Source organism: Nesoenas mayeri, assembly GCF_963082525.1.
Source record: "Nesoenas mayeri genome assembly, chromosome: 5".
Lineage (NCBI taxonomy): Eukaryota > Metazoa > Chordata > Aves > Columbiformes > Columbidae > Nesoenas > Nesoenas mayeri.
In genome coordinates this window covers 12,022,523-12,045,621 of record NC_137548.1, presented here as the reverse complement: position 1 = coordinate 12,045,621, position 23,099 = coordinate 12,022,523, and the positions used below count along the sequence as shown (strand labels likewise).

Genomic DNA, 23,099 nt, shown 5'->3' with positions numbered 1-23,099 from the left:
TCTGTTATCCCTATTTCCTTCATTGTTATTGTGTGGCTAAATGTTTCCAGAAATAGTAATTCTCATATAGACAATAGAAAATAAATACTAAAATAAATTGTAAATACTAAAATTAATTGTAAAGTAGTTTTAGCAGAAGTCTTTGAGGAGGAAATACAGTTCTTCTAGGTTGGGGGTTTTGTTTCTTGTTAAATCTATAACAGCCTTGTATTGAGATAGACCAAATATTTGTTGATAAAGGTTAAGTTATAAGTTGATGGTGTTCTGTCTATTATAGTAACACTTGCAGGCCAAAGTGCAGAAGACTTTTAGCTTCAAGTAATGATATTCTTACACTCTGAAATGTTTAGAAAAGCTCCACAGCTGCTTGTATTATAGGTCATGTATGCAGTGCTTGGGTTCACCTCATGCAAGCTATGAAAATTTAAGATAGTAGCCTGTAAACCAATTTTCTGCAATAGATGGCTCCTTTACCATGCGGACAGTATCTGATGTGAATATTTAGCTGTCTTTCTTGTTGCTTTGCTCATCACTTCATAGTAAAAAAATAATTTCCTGGACTATAGAGTCTACATTTTTATGTATTCCTTTTTGCATTTGCCATTTACTTTGTGTTCTTTAATAAATAAGAGAAGATTTTCCACTTTTTGGAGGTGAGATAACAGTTTGGAGGTTTGGGTTTGTTTGTTTTTTTCTGAAATGTATGTTCTAGCAGTCTTACTTTGCAGTACATACTATCTTAGAGAACACTGACAGATCTGGTTGTAGTTTACACAAGGCAAATTTATCACAGTATCACAGTATGTTTGGGATTGGAAGGGACCTCAAAAGATCATCTAGTCCAATACCCTGCTGGAGCAGAAACGCCTAGGTGAGGTCGCACAGGAACATGTCCAGGCGGGTCTTGAATGTCTCCAGAGAAGGAGACTCCACAACCCCCCTGGGCAGCCTGTTCCAGTGTCTGTCACCCTTACTGAGAAGAAGTTTTTTCTCAAATTTAAGTGGAAGCTCTTGTGTTCCAGCTTGATCCCATTACCCCTTGTCCTATCATTGTTTGCCACCGAGAAGAGCCTGGCTCCATCCTCATGGCACTCACCCTTTATATATTTATAAACATTAATAAGGTCACCCCTCAGTCTCCTCTTCTCCAAACTAAAGAGACCCAGCTCCCTCAGCCTTTCCTCATAAGGGAGATGCTCCACTCCCTTTATCATCTTTGTTGCCCTACGCTGGACCCTCTCCAGCAGTTCCCTGTCCTTCTTGAACTGAGGGGCCCAGAACTGGACACAATATTCCAGATGTGGTCTCACCAGGGCAGAGTAGAGGGGAAGGAGGACCTCTCTTGATCTACTAACCACCCCCCTTCTAATACACCCCAGGATGGCATTGGCCTTCCTGGCCACAAGGGCACAGTGCTGGCTCATGGTCATCCTGTTGTCCACCAGGACCCCCAGGTCCCTTTCCCCTACACTGCTCTCTAATATGTCATTTCCCAACCTATACTGGAACCTAGGGTTGTTCCTGCCCAAGTTTCTGGTTTTTTTGGAGTGAAAATATGAGAGTTGCTATGCTTCTATAGCCATTTTCTCATGCAGTTGGAAGACACCTGGCACTGCTCTGACTCTACAGTTTTTAGTTTGCAGAGAGCTGGATGGGATACTCTGGCCCTGGTTATGGCATCCTGAGCCTGGTTGTCTCGGAAAAGTACATTTGGTGCCTGGACTACAGGGGCAGCCTATACTGCAGTGCCCTGCCCGCCGCGGGGCTGCGCTGGCAGAAGTTTGAAGATGGGGTACAGCAGGTGGCGGTTTCCCCCTCAGGTTGGTCGGCGTCTGCTTCACTATAACCTTGTCAATGTGAAACTCGTATAGACTTGTGTGTTTTATTTGCTTTCTTATATTGTTAATAATAGCTATTATTTAATTAGGAAAAACCTTGTTTTTCTGAGATCACAAGTACAGCTCAGTGCGTATGTAATTTCCATGTAGGCAGGTTTTTTTTTAAAAATACAGTACTTCCAGAAACTTGTTTGGTTGGGACTCGTTTCACGTAAAAGTAGTGGGGTTTTTTTTTTTGGTGGTGGGTTTGGTTGTGGTTGGGTTTTTTTTATCCAAGGGTCATATTGCGTGATGTGACTGCATCTTCACTACCTCTGCACACCATGTTCTGGTTTAAGTGGTTGTGTTTCTAACAAGTTCATATTGCATTTTGGGAAGTTTTCAACACGTGGTGCCTGATTAAAGTGAACTTCAGAAGTAATAGTTCAGTGGTAGGCAGAGATGAATGAAGAGATCCTTGTCTATACAAAACCGTGGGTTTTGTTACAGAACTGCTTACGATTCCCAAATTTAATTTTCTTTTTGTTGTAAATATAGAATTGGTTTTGTGGGGGGGTTTGTTTGTTGATTTTATTTTTCCTTTTTTTTTTTTTTTTCCCAAGTACTAAAGAAAAAATCTTTTAATTTTTGGTGTATTTGCATATGAGTTTGTTCTGAATGGTTGGGAGTGACGATTGTGTTGGTTTAAAAAGAAATAGATTTTGGTTACAAACTTGCATCACTTTTGGCCTTCCAGATTGTTCCAGGGCTGGTGTTAAAATACAAGTTTCTCAGACATTTTATTTACTTAGTCTGCTGCCTCGCCACTATTTTTCTTCCCCTGTCATCTCTAAAAGCACTTGGCAATCTCCCTTTGTTTCTGTAGGGGAAGATTTGCTCTCTGTTTTAAGAGGAAAGGTGTTCTATTTGATCTGTAGCTGAGCTTTGTTATGGACAAAAGAATTTAAGAGTAGCTGTACTAGGTGAGATCACAGATTCATCCAGCTCAGTATCTTGTCCTTAACAGTGGTCAAATGCAGATGCCTGCAGAAAAATAAAAGGAATGGGTTGGCAAGTATGGGGTTTGCCCTTGGTAGCATCAGATGGCTGCTGTTGGTGACTCTGAGATTTCCTGGGCAAAAGGTTTTTTCTCTGTGTTTCTTATCCCTCAATTCCAGGAACTCCCACTGTTTTGCGTTGAATCCATGCAAACTTCTAGCATCCACAGTTTCCTGTGGATATATTAACACAAGAGTGTGTTAAGCGCAAACATCAAAATGGAAGCAAATGCTACTTTGTGGAATGATTCAAAGGAGGTTAATGTGACAATGTACTGCTCTGGTAGGAACCAGCATGGTTGCTCATCAGCAGTTGAGTTTGGAATTCCGTTTGGTTTTCTTTTTCTGAGCTATCCATGTTGATTCACATGAGGAAGAATGTTCTCTAGATGGGTTTGTGCAGTTGTTTCTGAGCTTTGTCTGCTTGTGGTGTGCTACGAAAGGAGCAGGCAATGGCACTGCCCACTGTGGCGTGGGAAAGCACAGACCTTCGGGTGTTTGTCACTGCTCTCTGGTCCTCAAAAGCTGTGATTTGCTACTAGTACCTGTGAACGGTGAAAGTACTACCTTTAACCCCTTTATGTACTGAGGATGTACCAACTACTACAGAAGCAAGCTATGAATTTCAGCCTCCTGATAGTAAGCTTATGTGGCTCTGACAAGGAAGTTTTGTTTGGTATTTTTCAGTGTGTAAGTAAGGAGAAGTGACTAGCATTTGAACTTGTGAAAGTCTCACATATACTAATGGATTTCAGCAATTCCTAGAGAAGTTGGCCATTATTCTGGTTTTGCTTTTAAAAAAAAAAAAAGGTGTTTTTAAATCTTGTAAGTTTGTTTAATGCTAGTGGTTTGCCTTTCCCGTCACATTAGTTTAGGTGTAGGTAGGACAAATCAGCTGTCTCTCTTACAGTAATTGCTAAGTGATATTATGTTCTCTCTTTACTCCTCATACAGGGACTCTTCTCTGGAAGATTGAACAGAAGACTAACAAAGCATTTGCTTGTGGAAAAGTAACTATAAAAGGAAAACGCCACTGGTATGAGGCTTTACCACAGGCTGTATTTGTATCTTTAAGTGATGACACCGCCTGGATTATCAGAACAAATGGAGATCTGTATCTGCAAACAGGTACCTGATTTAATTGCAGGCACTTTGAATTTTTGTGGGCTAAGATTATTGTATTTCAAGTCCATGGAATGATCACAATTTGTTTTCAACTTTTATCTACAGCCAGGACATAGGGAAACTTTTTTATCTTGAGAAATGGTTGGAAACAGTTGTGAGATTCTGTGTAATTAGGAGACTGGAAAAGCCGGTTCACGGCTACTTATTTTTTTCTGCCAAGTAGAGTACATACAGTATAGAGAATTTATGATATGGAATGGATGCAGATAAATGGAAAAGGATTGAAAATATTGAAATAATATCCTTGCCTTGAAAATGGTATGATGCACTGAAACAACTGAGCCTTAAGTGGGTTTTCTTTTCTTGCTTTAAGAATTTTAACAAAGTTTTAAGAAGGACTTTGAAAGGCGATGAGATAGTGTGTGGGCTATTCAGAAGAAACTGAGGTATAGGGGACAGAGTAGGGGAAAGTGGAAGCTGTGTGTTTTGAAAAGCACAGATCTGTTGGAGGTAAGAGTTACGACTTGATAATGAAAGGAAGATATTCTGAGACAGAAAATCACATGGTGCTTTGGAAGTACAAGCAAGTGGTATGTATTTTATGTGACAGAGAAAACAAAGCCAGTGGAGGAATGGAACGGGCTGTGGAGCAACAATCTTTACAGCTGCCTTCTCACTGGGTGTGGATGAGGCAAGAATCAGAAAAAGCAATAGTGTGGTGGGAACTTTGAAGTCATGGCCTTAGTTTTGTCCCCTTCAGTGGATAGAAGGGGATGCATTTGGATGGTGTTAGATGGAGAGTATTCAGGCGAAATACAAGGAGCTAGGATGAAGGATGGAGCTCCAAGTTTTAGAGTTAAGGGAGAAGAGTGTCAAGGACTCTTGAACATGTGGGCTTTGCACAGAGAGATGAGCCAGTAAGGAAAAATTACAAATAACATGATGAAAGAGTTACTGGAGAAGTTAGAGGAGGACTGGGTAAGGGGGAAGCAGACACTGAACCAGGATAGCATTTCAGAGTGGCTATCAAAATTCTTGTCTTCCATTTAATTCTGGTACTCTCCTAATTTCTCTTGCAGATTTAATTGCTGTAGCACAATATAGAATTCTTCATGATTAAGAAAACTGTGTAAATACACAGCATTGTTTCAAAGATACTCTGCTCTTAGATTATTTTAATTAGGTGTAGGAGTTACAGAGAAATCAAAGGGCCCACCCAAGGTCACATGTGTACGGGATACTGGTGATAGAGTGAACTTCGGATGTCAGTCATACAGGGCTCTGTGAAAGTTTGAACCAATGTTTTTCTTCCCTATGAGACATTGGTTTGGTTATGTCAGCTTATGTTCTGCTCTTCTTAGGCTTCCAAATTTGTTTTCGATGCCAAAAAGTATATCCATCTTGTTAATGTGAGGGAAGTAGTGATAGTTTTTTTCTATGAGATCTTTTCATTCCCTCCCCTGCCCTGTCTAACTTGTAAAACAACAGTGTGTTCTCAGAGGTTTGGAAATGAGCATTCTTGTTATTTTATAATACCATACAGATGAGTCTGTTCATACTTGCTTTGGCAGCATGAGAAGATTAAGCTAAATCTGTGTCTCTTGAGGTGTTTCACTTGCAGCCGTGTAGATCAAGCTTCAGTATAACTCTGAAGAAGACATGGTCCTCGAGATTGTGTGTATAAATGTGTGCTAACTACTTGTAAATCTACCGGAACCTCTCTTCTCCTTTCAGTACTGCACACTGTGGCATGTTCTTTTGTAATTGCTCTGCAGACGCTATTCGGATAAGGTTGCCTCTCTCCTTGGCACATTTTAGGCAAAGGTTCTTCCGTTGCTGCCATTTTCTTTGATGCTTCTGCCAAGTCCAGTAGAGGTTTTATAAATTGAGATTCCTGGTTTTGACACTAGAGGGAGAAAAGGAACAGAAATGACAGGATGGAACTTGTGTGCTCTGTGGGATGTTGAAGGATATACAGTGCTTTATTTCTCAAAATATAAATTCAGCTATATTAGAGGAAATGAGTAACAGTTTATAGAAAAAAAACAGTCAATCAAGGAAATGTTGATTGAATGAAAAGCATTAGCACATCAAGGGTATTCCCCTCTTCGTTTTCTTCTATTGGGTAGCTTTGTCTCTTTTAGTTGAAAAAAAACCAAACCCAAAGTTTGTAAAGCAATCCTCCTTTTTTGATTTGTAGGCCTCAGTGTGGATCGTCCTTGTGCCCGAGCAGTAAAGGTTGACTGCCCTTATCCACTGTCGCAGGTTACGTCCAGAAATAATGTTGTGTGGGCACTGAGTGAGCAGCGGGTCCTGTTATACCGGGAGGGAGTCCGCAGCTTTTGTCCTGAAGGAGAGCAATGGAAGAGTGATATTGTGAGGTAACGACACTGCGGTGGGACGGCCTTGTAACCAGAATGGCACAAATAATTGTTTTCAGTGCTGGAACTCCTTGGTGTTTGAAAAAGTGTTACCTGAACTCATGTGCATACATATATATATGTGCATGTGTATACATACATATATGTCCTTTAGTCTTTGACCACACATATTCAGAGTAACTGGTGTTTTTCTGTCTGATGACTGCTATGTAATGAAAGAAATTGCTGTAAACAAAAGTGGTAATAAAGTTAAAGCTAGTTTAAAAAATTGAGAACAGTTTCAAAAAGTTTTTTGTAATGTCTGTCAATATGACTTTTTTGATCAAACACTCTTTATTTAGTGTGTGTGATTAATGGCTTTAATGAGCTCTCCAGATATTTGAGTGAATTTTTCCTGAGATTAAATCTCAGCATTTTCTTGGTCATCCACACATCTCGATAATACTTTTCCACTTCCCAGTCACAGATTTATATAAATATTCTGAGTAATTGGTATTTAGCTTTGTAGTTGATCCTACACTCACAGTAATTAGTTTGTGATAAAGTTAAAAGCACTGAGTGTTTACTGCTGGCTTTGAGAATCTAGAATGTTTTCTCTCTTGTGACATCAGCCTGAAGCAAGTGTAGGAAGAAATTCCAGTTCTTGTCATCATATGATTTTAATCTTCTACTGACTACCCTATTGTGAAGCTGTAACTTGTGTTACCTCCCAACCTGGTATTTGGCTCTTGAAAAGTCTAAGGAAATATTCAGTGTCTTGTTCAAATATGAAATTTGCATGTACTTTAATTAGTTTATTTATTTAATTCATTAAAATATTGGTTTATTTTATTTAATTTAAATATCTGCTTGACCTACACCTAAGGTACACTTAATGTTCTTGGGCTTTGCATTGTAGTTGCAGAAAGCAAATCCCTATTTGTTCTTAAATTGTTGAGAGAGGTTCTCTGAAAGAAATAGCATTGTTGGCTACCTTTTAAATGTCTGAAATGCTCACCTGATCCTATTGACTTTCAAAGCTTGAAAATTGTTCACTTATACAGGAAACACATAGTCCTAACCTTAACAGTTGTCTTTGCTATATATATATAGTTATGTTGAGTTTTCTGTTTATGGTCCCTGAACTGCTAGCGGTGTTCTCAGGATAGGTCAGGGAAGTTGGAGGAGATACATTTATGAAGTTGCTTTGTTCAAAATATAAAGAACACAGCTGTTTATTTCTTATTTACTGAACAAATCAGTTTTTGTTTAGTTTTGTTGTTATGAACCCAAGTTTCAAATCTTGAATGATCTGTGAGTGACTTATTTTTTGTTGCTGAATCGTTTTTACTTCCGCAAACTAATAAAATCTGAATTACTGAATACATGTGAAAGTTTGAAATCAAATGTGTGTTTGAGCTTGGCCATGCTGAGTTTGATCATTTTGAATTGCTGTTAGCATCATAACAGCTTCCTTAAGGTACTGTAAGCGTAAATTTGAATTAAGGTTTTTAATTTTTGTACTTGTTTGCGTTTCCAGTGAAATGCAAGCTTTGGAACCCGTGTGCATAACCCTTGGAGATCAGCAGACGTTATGGGCTTTGGATATCCATGGAAATCTGTGGTTCAGAACTGGTATAGTTTCAAAGAAACCACAAGGAGATGATAACCATTGGTGGCAAGTAGGCATTTTAAAATTTTGCTTTTAGTTCAGTCTTTTACCTGGGGTTTATTATTTGCATTGTTTTCCCATGAGCTTCTATGATAAAGTAAATTAATTGTTTGATATGTTATAGCACTCTTCACGCAATAGAATAAAACCACAGCATGGCTGTGGCTGAAATCCCTTTTCATGTCTGCTATAAAAAAGGGGAAAAAAAACCCAAAACACCGTCCCATGGTCATCCAGAGCAGCATCACAGCAGTTAGTTTTGAAGAACACAAGAAATGCTCTGCCAGGTCACATCACATGTGATGAGATCACACGTGGCGCTTGGTGTCTTAATGGTGGCAATAGGACACGCTGTGTAGGCAGAGCGTTCCAGCCTGGCTGCTGAATGCAGTCTCCTGTCTTCCAGTACCCATCCATTTCCTTAGCTGTGGGAAATAAATAGTAAGTAACCTTGCAAAAATGCTTTTATTGCACGTTTTTCCATTCATTTGAGGCTTCATCGAACCATATGGGGCTGCTTGCTTCAGTCACAGATCGTGTGGGTAAAACCTAAGTTACTACTAGTACTCCCTGGTATTGATGTAGAATTCCCTACTCTTTGTTTTTCTCAGCTGATTTTCCCCAGAGATAAGTGTGGGGGAGAAGGGGGCACAAAACCAGTTACACAGAAAACTTGTCTACACATTAAAAGACTTCCAGTTTATCTGCATGTGTAATCTCTTCTTGCTTATGGGCATCATGAATAGCTTGGCTTTGAGGTTTTTGGCAAACTGCTTTTCTTTTTGTGCTCTTAAGCATTTCCTTCCTTTGTAGGAGTATCCAAGGGTGTTGCCAAGCCAGTTGTCCATGACAGTACTTGGGCAATTATTTAGACCTCCTCCTGCCTTATGAATTAAAATGCTCATGAGGTTCTTGTAAAGGAGTAGTATATACAAGTTTCTACAATGTGATTTAAATTGCTACACTATACAAGTTTCTCTCCTTTGGGAAACTGAAAATTTGCCTCTTAGTTTGCAGAGTTCAGGGTGTTTTTAGAGGGAGAGAAGAGTCATCCTCAAACCAAGGACTTTCTTAAAATGGAGAATTCAGAGGGGATTGTTGGGCTGGAGGGAGTTGTAAGCTGATATTTCATATTTGATCTGGTTTATTATAAAGGATCGTACTTATACAAAGCCTACTGGTTTTGTTTTTCCCTTTGTATGTTTTAAAGGTTTCTAAAATCTCTGTATATAAAGCACGCATTGAAAAAAAAGCTGCTACTGAAAGATTTTGCAGTTCACCCAAAAGCTTAACTAATTATGAAGAACTGTCTTTTTCCCCCCCCAGGTAAGCATCACTGATTATGTCATGTTTGACCAGTGCAGCCTGTTCCAGACAATAATCCAGGCAACTCATACAGTGGCAACAGCAGCACAGGCACCTGTGGAGAAGGTGGCTGATAAACTTCGAATGGCATTTTGGTCACAGCAGCTTCAGTGTCAACCCAGCCTCCTCGGAGTTAATGGCAGCGGAGTCTGGATCTCTTCAGGCAAAAATGAATTCCATGTGGCAAAGGGAAACTTAATAGGTTGGTTTGCTTTTATATCTAATACTTTTAAGTTAAGAAAAATAAATAGGAGAAAGTAACTAACAACAGTTCTGTCTCCACAAAAATTATCCGTGGTGAGTCAGGGCAGCTTTAACAAACAATTCCATGTTTAAAAATTAAATGAAATGATTCCTTAGCTTTCGGTCTTAAATACTTCCCTGTTCCAAGGGAAATATTTTTCATGGAAAATTCCTTGCCTGCAAGTGAACTGTGCACTTGTTACACATACACTTGTCCCTTCTCTGGGGTGAGAAGGTGATCTTAAGGTGTTGTACCTGTTGTATCTAGCACGGTGGAATCTGGTTCACAATCAGTGTGACTATGCAAAACAGTAATGTTATGGTTTTACAGTGATAACAGAAGAATTTTTTAATTTTCTTGCTGTATTTTTCAAAATACAGTTTTGATTTAGTACATTTCTTTGATCAGGGAAATACTAAGAACAGACCTAGAACATTGTCTGTTTAACCTTGTCACCAAATTGATCTTTTGAAGACCATTAATCTTCTACCATCTCCTTTTCTGCACTCCCAGCATTCTGTTTGTGTATGTGTGTTTATTGTATGTGTAAGGAAAGGCTTTCTCTACCGCCCCAATAGTTTATTGAGATATTTACATAGAAAATCTTGTCTAGATGATATTTAATAATTGATTGCAATAGAACTTCTTTAAAATACTCATATTTTACATAATAACAGTTTTTAATACAAAATTAAGGTGCATGCTAATACTACTCCGTTCTTTCTTGCAAGGCACTTACTGGAATAATATTGTGCCTCGTGGTACTGCTTCTGCCACAAAATGGATTTTTGTGTTGGCTTCCACAGCTCCGTCTAAAGAAGGTTAGTGAACCAACAGTGCTGGCCTGTAATATCTGAATTTTAAATAAAGTGGAATTGATGATATAAGTAATTAAATATCCTGAATGACTTCATATTTTGGGAGCCTTTTCTGTATGAAGGGATTTAAAATATTTCAAGTAAGGTGGAAATATATCTGTAAAACCACTGGAGATCATTCTGCCACCTTTGGTGTGGAGTGGCATCCAACAGAAAAAACGGGTAGTTCTTTAGGAGCAGTAACTTCCTAAATTGCCACAGCATGACTTGCCAGTATTTGTAATATGAAATCTTGGAGTATGCTTTACTGGAATGCCTGTACTAACCAAGTACATCTCTTGTCAGTACAGTTATTGCAGCAAAATTGCACATTATCAGTAAAAGTGTGACCACGCTAAGGAATTCAACTGCTAGTTACAATAGTTAACAATTGCATTATCTATCTAAGTATACTAGCTTTATTGGCAAAAATGTGTGTTTTAGAGCTGAAAAGGAATGCGATTTTTCAGTGGTAATTATCAAGGATAAAGAAGAGGAAAAGAATAAAGGGAAGTGATAGTTTACTGTTACATATATCTTCTCTCTACCAGTTTCTCTAAATGAGATGTTTCTTCAAATAAGATCACTTACTACTTGCTTGATTTCAGAAAGAGAGTATTTAAGTGCCTAAATTAGGGCTTGGGATGCTTATTTGTGCTTCAAAATCTTATCCCGTGAACATAGCCAAGAAGCTTTAGTTTTGCCTTCAAATGTACTGATGTTTTTTCAGAAGAAGCAGATGTGTAAGCTTTCTCAGAGTGGGTTAGGAATGATTTCAGTAACAGAAATGTCCTTTCCATAGGAAGCTTTCTTTGGCTGTGCCAAAGCAACAAGGATCTGTTTTGTGTCAGTGATCAGAATCCTCAGTTTCGTCCTTCTACGGTGCAGCTGCCACTGGAGGCTGAAATGGTGCATTACTCTGCCTGCCAGGATGCTATTTGGGGTTTGGATAGTCTCGGGCAGATATTTATCAGAACACTCTCATCCAGCTGTCCAACAGGGATGCATTGGACAAAACTGGATCTCTCTCAACTAGGTATGATATTTTTATTGAGTTGACTATCTCTTAGCTTTCTTAGCAGACAGTCAGTGGTTTCGCTCAGAAGTATCTTTTGGTTTACTGATATGGAATATTACATTTACTGGTTTCAATAGTACCTTACAATAATGGGCTTCACAGCAGAGGACTGTAAAACATCAGGAACAACTACAGCTTTCAAATAATGTTTAATTCAGCCTTTTGCTGGAGACACTGTGTTTGCTGTATGCAAGATAATTTGTATGTGTATGTACTTCTTACAGTTTGTCAGTCAGAGGCGCCTCAGCCTGACCTGGTGCTGTGCAGGTGTGCCAGTAGCTTTAACTAGTCTAGTTCCTCTATGGTATTGTAACCATAATTGTGTGGTCCTGGCACTTCTGTACACAAGGCCATGAATTTTGCAGTTAAGCATGTTCTTAACAGAATGGTCAAAGCTTCATTAGGATCCTGTCAGGGAAAAATTGTGCACCGAGAGTTACGTCATTCATAAGCAATGCATTTGATAACAAACACTCTCTTATGTGCAGGTTTACACCGATCTAACAATTCAGCATAATGTTAAGAACGTGCTGCTGCTTTACTGCTCTTTTTATTTGGTTAGGCGTAAGACCAAGGTTGTTGACCATGGTTTGGTCATTAAAATGTCCTCCCAGTTTGGTTCTGGAGTAATCAGGCCATGTGTCAGCTTCATCAGTCATATTCCAATTAGATTTATTTCTTTGACAGTCTGGTTGGTAGATGTCAAGGGTTAAGATTGCGGGGTGACAATAAAACCCTGGCAGATGTATTGTTAACCTCCTCTCCCCCCTGCCTTCCCCCTTCTGCCCCTCCCTCTTCCCCCTTCCCACTCAGGACAGGCAATCAGGAGGGAAAGAAGGATAGAGAGAAGAGAGTTGGAAAAATTAACAATGTTTTACTAATGCTACTAATAAGAATAGAGAAAATAATACAAAATATACAAAACCAATCATGAAAGTCCCAGCAACTACAGAGCTGGCAACCAAAGTCCTGGATTGGACTCTGCAGCCAACCGGAGCTGGATTCAGTCTGTCATTAGGCCTCAGTTCACAGGGACAACTAGCAAGGTCCTCTCCTAATGTCGGCCATAAACAGAAGGGAAAAGGCAAAAAAGGGCCGAGATCCTCGTGATCTCCCACTTTTATATGAAGTATTCACGTGAATGGGATGTTATACACAGTTGGTCAGTTTCTTGGTCACTGGTTTCTCATTACCCCTCTCTTGAGATGTCCATCCATGCTTACCAATAAGTTTGCATTCCATTGCTAGGTTTACCAAAACATGTATTTGCTTCTCCAGGAAAATGCAGCTAATATGGAAGCTTTAACTGATAGGCAAAATTCACCAAAAGAGAAGCTTGTTTTTAACAAAACCAGGACAGTAGAACATTCTTATCTTCCTCCTGGCCTGTGTTCCTTTTCTGAGAGGAGCTAAAAGAAGCTGAGACTATGCACCATTCTTGCACCCTGTTAAAAATAATTCAACTGTTTTGCAGTTTTTCCATTTTTAATGGCAATGTTCACGACTGCTCTGGGAACAAACAATTTTAGTTTCAGGGTTAACAAAAGGCAGACACAGCTGGCAGACTTGAAGCCTCAGATACAATTTCAGTATATGACTTGTAGTAATTCATAGAAAACTTTTTAAAATTAATTTGCTTGCCAGTTATACACCAGGTTTTCAAGACCTGATGGGTTACTTCCAAATCACTATCATACCATAGCTTAAGCACTGCTTCATTTCTTTAACCTTCACTGACCTACAGGATATGTTTGTCCACACTCTTCTCATGTTGTTTAGTAGAGTTAGAAACTTTTCTCATGATACTGTTGCTTTCCAACAGTTTAGATAATAATTGTTTAACTGAAATAATAAATAACTCCTCGCTATTGTCTGCAAATCTCAAAGCATTCGTAGAGGAAATCAGCGTACTTGGTGTTACCTGAGTAATATCTGGTTTGTGAACTTCAGCAGTTCAGAAGTTCAGCCTTTACATTCAGCTTTTCCTGTTGGCTTTGTGGCGTTCTGGTTGTGTTGCAGAAATCTGGGGTCAGGAAATACTTTAAACGCTCCACTTTACTTGTCACTGTGGGTTAATACTAAAGTGTGAAAATGTTTTAGGCATTTTTCCTCCGACTCAATGTGTATGGTAGAGCACTGCTGACAAAATCATGCTTATCTGTGATTATAAAAGCCTTTATTTGATCTAATGGTGCTGAAGAAATTGGGGAACTATTGTTATTGTTCAAGTGTATGTTTAAGTTTCCTCCTGAAACATTAGGACTCTAATTTGAGAGGCGTTGGGGAACAAGTTTCTGTAAAATGCAATCCAGAGTTCAGTATGAAAGTGAAGGGGTTGCCAGCATTAATGTTGAAATATTATGTTGGTAGTATCTTCCTCATGCTTTTACACTATGTACTGGGAGTAGTATCTAGTAAACTATACTGATAGGGTTCCACTAGCAGTATCAAGGTTTCTAAACACGGTAGAATGACCTTTAGGTTTTAACTATAAACAATGGCTCTGAATCATGCTACTTTTTCTGAGGAGTAGGTGAATGTGGTTAGCATGATGTTCTCTTGAGATAAAAAAGGTCAGTGGGAGGAGGGAGAAACCCCAGAATGTTTACTTAAGGGCTGCATTTTTGAATATCAATTTGTACTGTAGACGTAAATAATATCAGCTGTGCCGAGTAGGTGATATGTGATTCCGTGTTTGAGTGCTTGGACGCTTGTTTGGATCAGAACATTTCAACAGCTGAGACATCATGTGACAAAACCCCCACTTCAAGTCATACTTTGTTAGAAGGAATAATGAGGTTTTAAGTAAGATTTTGACTTTGTAGCTGAATGTCAAGTCCCTGCCTACAAAAGAAAGTTGTTCTACATGTTCTTATTCTGAGCCTTCAAGGTTTTTGTGTGTGATTTTTTTCATTTGTTTTTGATATCAAGCTGCATGATTAAAGGAAGTTTTGGGGTGAGATGTAGTAATTCTAATTAATATGATTCAGAAAATTACATAATTTTGGTTAAAGAGAAGACCTGCTTACTATTACAGATAACTAAAAAATAAAGCTGTGTTAGTCATGTTGTTCCCTTTTCTTTATCCTAGCAAGCCTTAATGACAGCGAATATTGCCTGCTGCAGGAATACATGCTTTAAATTTGCATTCTGTGGGATAAATTTGCACCCATCTCTTTAAGGAATGCTGTATATGATGCACTTTACAAGCCTTTGTTGCCAGATTTCACATCACTGAAGAAAGAACTGTTACCCAGAATGGGGTATCCCAAGCAGCCCTGGCATGTTCAATCAGCCAGCGAGGCCTATTTATAGTCTTTAGTTTGGAGTCTGACCAGAGCGTTCCTTCTGTGGTGTATCTGTACTGACTGGGTCTCTCTTTCTGTACAACATGTTTTCCATTACTTAACATTGTGTTGTCCCAAGATTGTGAAGGGAAAAAAAAAACAAACCCACAATCAAATGTTACATATATTACCTCACATGGCTATTTTAAAATGAATATGAAAGAGTTCGAGTTGGCAGTTAACTAGCCGATTTTTAGTCTGAAATATCTGGTATGTTTCTCTACTATCTTTGCAAACTTAATAACAAGGTTGATAGGTGTGATTTGGTATGCAGAAAAAAACCTCAAAACAGCAAAACACACTTATTTGGCAGCTTTGTTTTCGTTGTGCTGACTTACATAGGGTTAAAATACTGCTGCAATTTTGAGATAGGTGTAAGAAATGTGTACACAGTTGAATATAAATCCATTTGAAAATCAGGCCCTTTAAAGATGGGACACTGGTACGTTAACAATGAAATGCATAATCTGTATGCTCTCATATTTAGCATTAGGAATGTTCCTTGCTGAATGTATTAGCAGATCAACACCTTTAAAAGTCTGCAGGCACAGCCAGCTGGAGAGAAAAGGTCACATGAGGTCATGTGAAAGTTTGTCTAGGCACTGATAACATTTGTCACAGAATGTTTCCCTACTTGAATTCAGTTATTTTAATAACGTATTTTTAGTGTGCTTTAGAAATTGCAGTATCCTATGACTAAGCCATTTATTTTTAGATTTAAAAGAGAAAAACCTCACATATACTACCTGGTAGTTTTATTAATTATATCTGGTGATTTTTTTTTTTTTCTTATAAGTTGTATTAACTTTTAATAATTTTTATGTGACTGTGTTTAAAGCTAGTTTAATACAATCAGGTCTAAATAAGAGTTCTCATTATTAGCTGAATTTGAAAGGAAAAAGCCAGGTTGCTAATAGTCTCTGTGTTATTAGGTTCTGTAAAGCTGGTCAGCTTGTCCTGTGGAAATCAGCATGTTTGGGCCTGTGACACCAGTGGTGGCATTTATTTCCGTGTAGGAACTCAACCTCTTAACCCAAGTCTGATGCTTCCTGCGTGGATAATGATTGAGCCACCTATACAGGTAAAATGTTGATTGCAGTTCTTTGTGTAGTTTATCTCTATGTATTTGAAAAAGAAAAATTTTAACATTCATGGGAAACAATAGGGCCAGATTTTAAATGTGTAACTAAAACTTTGTCCTACATGTTTAAATTCTACAGGATTTCTCTTTCACCCCATCCCACTCCCCAAAAAAGGGGGGAAAAAAACCTCAGCATCTGTATAATAGACTCTGAATATGCTGCCGTATCACCATAAGTCATACCAAATTCGTCTAATAGTTCCAAATACCTTTTTTTTTTTTTTTTTTTTTTTTTCTGGAAAGTGGAAGGTTTTGTTTTCTGTTCTTAATGAAAGTTTACTCTTGTTGTAACACAGCAACTTTATGGGCACATAGTAGAAAATGCAGCTTTGAACCGTCCACCAGACACCTGCTGTACGCCGGCCAAGGGGTTGGGCTGGCAAAGAGCACAGAGCATGGGCTGTGGGAAGGCTCAGTGCTGCTCTGCCTCCCTCCTCCTTTATCCTCACCCTCCTCAGTCTGGAATGCTTGCCAGGTTGCTCTGTCTGGATTTAGGGATGTCCCTTATCACCCAGTGGTTAGTAAGCATGCAGTAGAATTGCAGCTCTGCCCATACTGGGAACAAGGGAGAAAACTTTATATCCTGTCTATGTGCCAGCTGGGAGGACTGGAGTGGAAAGAAGCCTCCTAAAGTACCCTGGGAGCATCTTTTCTGAATATAGATAATGGACAAAATTGTTTGTCCAGTATCTGGTTTCTTTTTTTTTTTTCTAGTCCTTAAACTTCAGTGCTTGCTTTCATTGCTGCTCTAATACTTTGCAAGTTAATGAAACAGGAGTAATATCTGTGTGGTGGGTTGGGGCTGCTGTAATAGAGCTGACCTCTGACTGCTGATTTCATTCGTTGCTCCTTGGCATGAAATCACTTGAACTGTCTGCTGATCCAGCACAGTAGCACTGGATGTGTTTGCATACTTGATTTACATTATATAATGTAACAATTTCTCTTGAAGGTTTTGAAATGTGTGGTACATATTAAGAAATAGAAGTAAATCTGTGGCAGTGCAGTTGCAAATTTATTTGTCTCTTACATCATTCACTTTTAGCTCTGCTTATCTCCCACCAGCCAATTACCAGTTCCTTCTGTGAATCTCAGGGTGTAACAGCAAAGAAGGGCAGGGAAAGAGGGAAATGAAACTGTAAATTTGCATGCCATCAGTTAGCACAGCTCTGGTTAGACTTGTCACTCTATGCTGGGAATGTGGTCAGACATGGAGAAATGGCACCTTGTTTTGCAGAAGAGCAGAACAGAGTACACAAAATACCAACATCGCTTGCAACAAGGGCTAGATTACACTGCTCATTCTTTATGTGCTGCAGGTGGGTGTTTCTGATGGGATCTGTAAGAGACTTTTTTCCTTTCCTGCTAACAGAGAGTAGAGAAGCAGAAAGAGACTGAGGGTATCAGTGATGCTTAAACTGAGTTTGCCAAGAGGCAAGGACCTAAACTTGTGTAGTATCTTCTTACCAAAGATTCTTCTATCCAGGAAAATAGACCAAAAAGCTGTTTCTCTACACAGATACTATATTGTCTGTACTAAGCGTATTCTGTACTCTTCCATTTAAGCAGGTTAAAGTACTCAATACAAAGGTGTTTGCAAGAAATTGGGATTTGCCATGGCTTATTATTTAGCAGTGACTTCCTTATATAGAATGTCTTTAAGTGGACAAGGTTGAAAATCAAACTGTTTCCTATTAGCTTATCGAGGAAGCTGGATGATGTTGCCTTCCAAAATGATAACCTTCTGATCCCTAGAGCAGTGTCATTCTCTTTCCTGTTATCTTGCCAACACCTGACATTGCAAATTTATTGAGTCAACATGAAAGGGCAAAAATTCAAACATTCCTTGCAGAGATGATGAAAACTTGTGGGTTACGTACTTGTTTTGAGACAATTCCAGCAGGTTGAAACAAGTCCTTAAAGTACTGAAGGAGCAGCCATTTGTGCTTTTACAGAGGCTTAATGCAAAATAAGAAAACCTATGAAGTTTAAAATTATTTCCAAATGCTAGCTTAGTGTTCAGATAACAATCGTAACAGATTATGTCTGAAAAGTGGACTATTCAGTAAACAGTATTTGCTTATTAGCAGTACCTTACTGTTAGCTGTCCCTTAACTGACTTTGACACAGTTCATGCTGCCTCACTTTATTTTCAGAACAACAGAAATATTGTAAGGAGTATTTGTGAACGATTCTGTCTTTTTCTTTTGGAAGAAGGAAATCAAAATTGCCTTTCACTTGTTTTAAGTACAGCAGCATTCTCAAATAACGTAATTTAAAACCAACTATGGATATTTCATTCCCTAGTAAATGTCAGAGCCAATATGACTTGCCATATCCCAGATCTCATGACTCATGAGCAGTTCGTGAGCAACTCCAGACTCTGCTTTTATGGTGTCACTTTTCATTAAAGGAGTGCTGTGGTTGCACAGCATCCGTCTTTGCACAGCTTCACTGAGGTGTTCAGAGACAGCAGTTTTGATGAGATTTTACTCATGTTAAAATCAGTGAATATAATTTAAGTTCAGTCTTTTTTGTGTGATGCTGTGTGGTTTTTCAACCTAGATTAAAACCATTCTCACTTGTTATTCTTCCCTTTGTAACTCCCTACTGCAGCATCTCTTGAGATGAAAAATAACATTTTACATTCTCTGTCCTCCCTCCTCTTTATTTTACCCAATACTTCAGAAGTGGTTGATAACATCATTACAATATCTTGAGCAGTAGTAGTTCATATGTAGATGTTTTCTGTGCTTCATCCATTTTGTTCTGCAATCTTAGAAGTCAAAATAATTATGTAGTGAAGCAGCTTTAACGACGTTGACAAAGCTGATCAAAATTCTTTGATGGAAATTATTTTAGTCCAGGACATAAAGAGTATTTTTCATTCTACTGTTAATATACAGGATAAAACTGGTACCTGCAGTAGCATGCCTCAATATACATTAAGTTTACTTTTTAAAAAATAAACAGGAATTATAAATGTTATTTATGTAGGTATTATAGCATATGTTTCTATGTGTGTGCATGTATATTTATGAAGATACAATGCTTTGCAGATTTCTAGCCTACAGAAATAGTAATTAAAAATGAAATAGAAAATTAATATAATCAGTAAGACTAATTTGGATAATTATGGATTAGACGTTGGTCAAAAGTTAAAAATCATCAAATTGCTTTAAAAGGTCACCAGAAGTCGAATGCTTGTTTGAAAATAATTCTTTGAACGTTTCAGCTTTGATTTTTGACACCTTCTGAAGAAGATGCAGAGACAAAATCTGATCTTGAGAAATGCTCACCTCCTACAAGTACTACTTAACATTAAAACTGGCCTTAACAACCACCTTCTCAGGTTTAGCTTAAGGGATCTATCAGATAAGCAGAAGTTTATTTAAGAGGATTAAGGCAAACAAAGATCAGAACAAGTGTTTGTAATGAGTGACAAATCATCTATTGCTTATAAGCAATCAGTCTTGTTCTAAAAACACATTAAATATTTTACTAATTGCCATTTGCTTAATTGTTACTCTTTGTTCTTTTGTAACCAAATTTCCTAGAGAATAGGATTGAAAAAGCAATTTTATTAGACTGAGAGTTTTATTTAAATATCCACATAGCTTGTCCAAACTGTGTAGTCAGATGGGTGTATTTCAGGAGATGTTTGCTGTTTGGCTCCTGTATAGAGCTTTTGTTGATCCTTTGTAGTTCCAAGAGTCTCAGCAGAAGACAACCACTTAACTTACACTTAGTTGGCCATAACATGGTCTCTTGCAGTATGTGCATTTCAGGTGAGAGAGACTTTTGATTTACTACTGTCGAGGGTTTTGATTGTGGGGTGACAATACATCTGCCAGGGTTTTATTGTTAACCTCCTCTTCCCTCTTCTGCCCCTCCCTCTCCCCCCTTCCCACTAAGGACAGGCAATCAGGAGGGAAAGAAGGACAGAGAGAAGAGAGTTGGAAAAATTAACAATGTTTTACTAATGCTACTAGTAAGAATAGAGAAAATAACACAAAATATACAAAACCAATCTTGGAAGTCCCAGCAACTGCAGAGCCGGCACCCAAAGTCCTGGATTGGACTCTGCAGCCAACCGGAGCTGGATTCAGTCTGTCACTAGGTCTCAGTTCACAGGGATGACTCGCAAGGTCCTCTCCTAATGTCGGCCATAAGCAGAAGGGGAGAAAAAAAAAGGACGAGATCCTCATGATCTCCCACTTTTCTATGAAGTATTCATGTGAATGGGATGTTATACACAGTTGGTCAGTTTCTTGGTCACCTGTTTCTCGTTGCCTCTCTCCCGAGATGTCCATCCATGCTTATCAATAACTTCACATTCCATTGCTATGTTTACCAAAACATGTATCTGGTTCTCCAGGAAAATGCAGCTAATATGAAGCTTTAGCTGACAGGCAAATTCACTAAAAGAGAAGCTTGTTTTTTAACAAAACCAGGAGAACTACGCTTCCCATAAACAACCTAATAATTGTCTCTTTATATTTTAAGTTCGATATCATAGGTAAGAGAAGAAAGTCAGAATTCTAGGAGGAGCTATTTTTTTTTTTCCTCTCTCACACACACAAATTAAAGCTGTTCGCACTTTCACTGTCATTCAAAAATGGTCAATACTACAAAGCAAGTGGTAGTTAAAAATATAATTTGAAATTTAGGAAATTTTTGTGTAATTCTGCAAAATCAATACATGTTAGATTTCATTTCAATACCTTCCTCTCTCTTAATATATTTTACGGATGAGTGGTGACTTGTTAGAAATGGTTATCATGATCTTTGTTTCCCTTCCTCGCTTTATTTAAAGTTCTGCTTACTGTACAGAACACTTAATGCAAATCTGGAGACTTTCATCCCCTGCCGTCTGCCTCATCTTTGCATTTTTCAGTGAGGTTTCTATTATTATTAAGGCCAGTTTTGTGTTAAGCGGTGCTTGCAGAGGAAGCACTGAGCACTCCGCAAGGTCAGATTTTTGCCATTACATCTTTTTTGGTAGGCGAGCAAAATCAAAGCTGAAATGTTAGAAGGGTTTGTTTGAAATGATGTTCAAGAACTGGGTATGTGAATGGGGAGGGATATTTTGGTTGAAAAAGCTTCGTAACATCAGAACCATCCCTGCTACTTTTGAAAGTCCTTGCATGAAAAACTCTTCTTTCTAGTGCATAATCCCCATGAGTGTTCATTTGAAGTCTGGTTTTCACTAGCACAGACTAGCTTGCATTAGTTACCTGGCTGTTGCACAGATATCTCTGAGTTGCTATGAGTTCTACTTTGGAGCACCAAGGTGAGATGCAGAGGAACCATATATTCTATTAGACCAATTCTGCTTAGATTGGAGGAGTAATACACTCATTTAACCTCTGGTTATCTGTAGACCAGACTAGGTAGTCTATTGTTCCATGTATCTTTACTCATGTGAGGCCTCCTGAAGACATTAATGGGGAGAGGATTTTCTTGAAGGATGGCACTTCTCAAGATGATGCAGAGAAAAACTCTTTGGCAGTAATCGGAATAGCTGTATCAAGGTGGGTTGCAAATGAGTACAGGAGATCAAAGCTCCTGCAGCTGTGTTATTTTGTTTAGCTGATTTAGAGTGCCATAATGTTTAAGTTCACATATGTACAATTCTTCACAGGCATGCCTTTCTTAAGAAATTGTAAGTTACATAAAAGCTGCTTTAGATACTGAAAAAATGCAATTCCAGCTTTTTTGCTCAAGTTGCCTCATGCCAATTCCATTCCTCAGTTCAGTACTTATTATCTTCCCTATTGTTGCTTGTTAAGAAAACTGCTGTCACTATATTTCACTGTATTTTTCTGCTTTGGTGGTTTAGCCTTCCGATATTTGTTTTAAGGCCTTGCTATCGCTATGTTCAGAAAAGCGTGCATGTAGCCTGTCACATTAGATAGCAATTACTATCAGCACCAGAAGCTTTAGATCATAAAAAGTGCACCAAATGAGATACACCCAGAAAACTGAGTAGACGGTCCTTCCATATCCTTTTGCAATATGATCTCAAGGTGGCATATTTGCTTTTTAACAAGACTGGTTTACACTGAAAACAAAAATTCTGCAAAGAAGAACATTCCATTTTCATACTTCTGTTTGGTCAGTAATATGAAACATCTTCACATTTGCACTGTTCCTATGTGCCTGTATTTTGGTTAGCTAACACAGAATTATATAGTTGATTATTTTTCAGAGGGGTTAAGAAATGTATTTAATGTTCAGTAACTACAGTTACCATTGTTGAGTTTTGAGAGGTTTTTAGAACTATTCTATTTAAAAACAAAAGCGTAATGGTAATTTTAATTGGAGGCTTAGCTTTTGTGAAGCACGTTGGGACAGCAAAGGCGGGTGCTGAGCTCGGTGTGTGGTCAGTGAAGAGAACCTCAGTGAGCCAACAAGTCTGCCCTGAGTAAGGAGACTCCCTGGCATAACTGGTGGGCCCATCAGACCCTTGGACCTTGAATTAGGAGCCTGGAGGCCCCTCCCCATGGTGTGTTACTGTCTCCACGTTTCATCATGACGATGTAAGCAGACAAGGTGCTGATGACCTGTCTTTGCAGACCAGCTGAGTGATGAGTTGCCTTCCCAGGGAGCTGGGCTGTGGTGTCTCTCCTGCTGCGATGGCCCTTCCTACAGAACTGCCAAATAGTCTGGTCTGTAGCAAGACCAAATTTAACTGAACCCAGCTAAGAAGTGAGCAAGGCCAAGGAGGTTGGGCTATGTAGTCCAGTAAATGGATCATCCATCTGAGAGGCAGTGACCTCATTTCGGATCCCAGACCCCTGGAGTGCTGCATTGCGCAGCCTTGTATTTGGGGGCCACGCTTTACCTGGGACAGTACTTAGTCAAGAGCTTTAGCACTGTACGAGTACTACTACTAATTGTTCTATCCTGAGTGTGTTGTCTGTGTTCTTGTGGCTTACAGGATGTGTTTTGCATTCTGACAGACTGTTACTTTTCAGAACTGGTCAACATTTGTTGATTTTTTTTTTTTTTTTTCTTTAAGTTATTATCTTT

General features: G+C 38.7%; 1 protein-coding gene across 8 annotated transcripts in view; it reads left to right on the top strand.

The window, feature by feature from the left end:
• Positions 1 to 23,099, top strand: part of TECPR2 (tectonin beta-propeller repeat containing 2) — a 60,778-nt gene that overhangs the window by 13,040 nt on the left and 24,639 nt on the right. For 5 of the 8 annotated variants that reach the window (XR_013922147.1, XR_013922148.1, XM_080344738.1 and 2 more), the window contains exons 10-17: positions 1,637 to 1,820; positions 3,830 to 4,003; positions 6,201 to 6,381; positions 7,901 to 8,042; positions 9,359 to 9,599; positions 10,373 to 10,462; positions 11,301 to 11,534; positions 15,856 to 16,004. Coding sequence is in view for 5 of the 8 variants with exons in the window: in XM_080344738.1 (XP_080200864.1) it covers positions 1,637 to 1,820; positions 3,830 to 4,003; positions 6,201 to 6,381; positions 7,901 to 8,042; positions 9,359 to 9,599; positions 10,373 to 10,462; positions 11,301 to 11,534; positions 15,856 to 16,004 (1,395 nt within the window). In the remaining 3 variants the exon portion in view is untranslated. Of the gene's footprint in view, positions 1 to 1,636; positions 1,821 to 3,829; positions 4,004 to 6,200; positions 6,382 to 7,900; positions 8,043 to 9,358; positions 9,600 to 10,372; positions 10,463 to 11,300; positions 11,535 to 15,855; positions 16,005 to 16,143; positions 16,982 to 23,099 lie in introns of those variants that run through there. The other 3 variants (XM_080344737.1, XR_013922149.1, XM_080344736.1) reach the window with 3 other exon arrangements.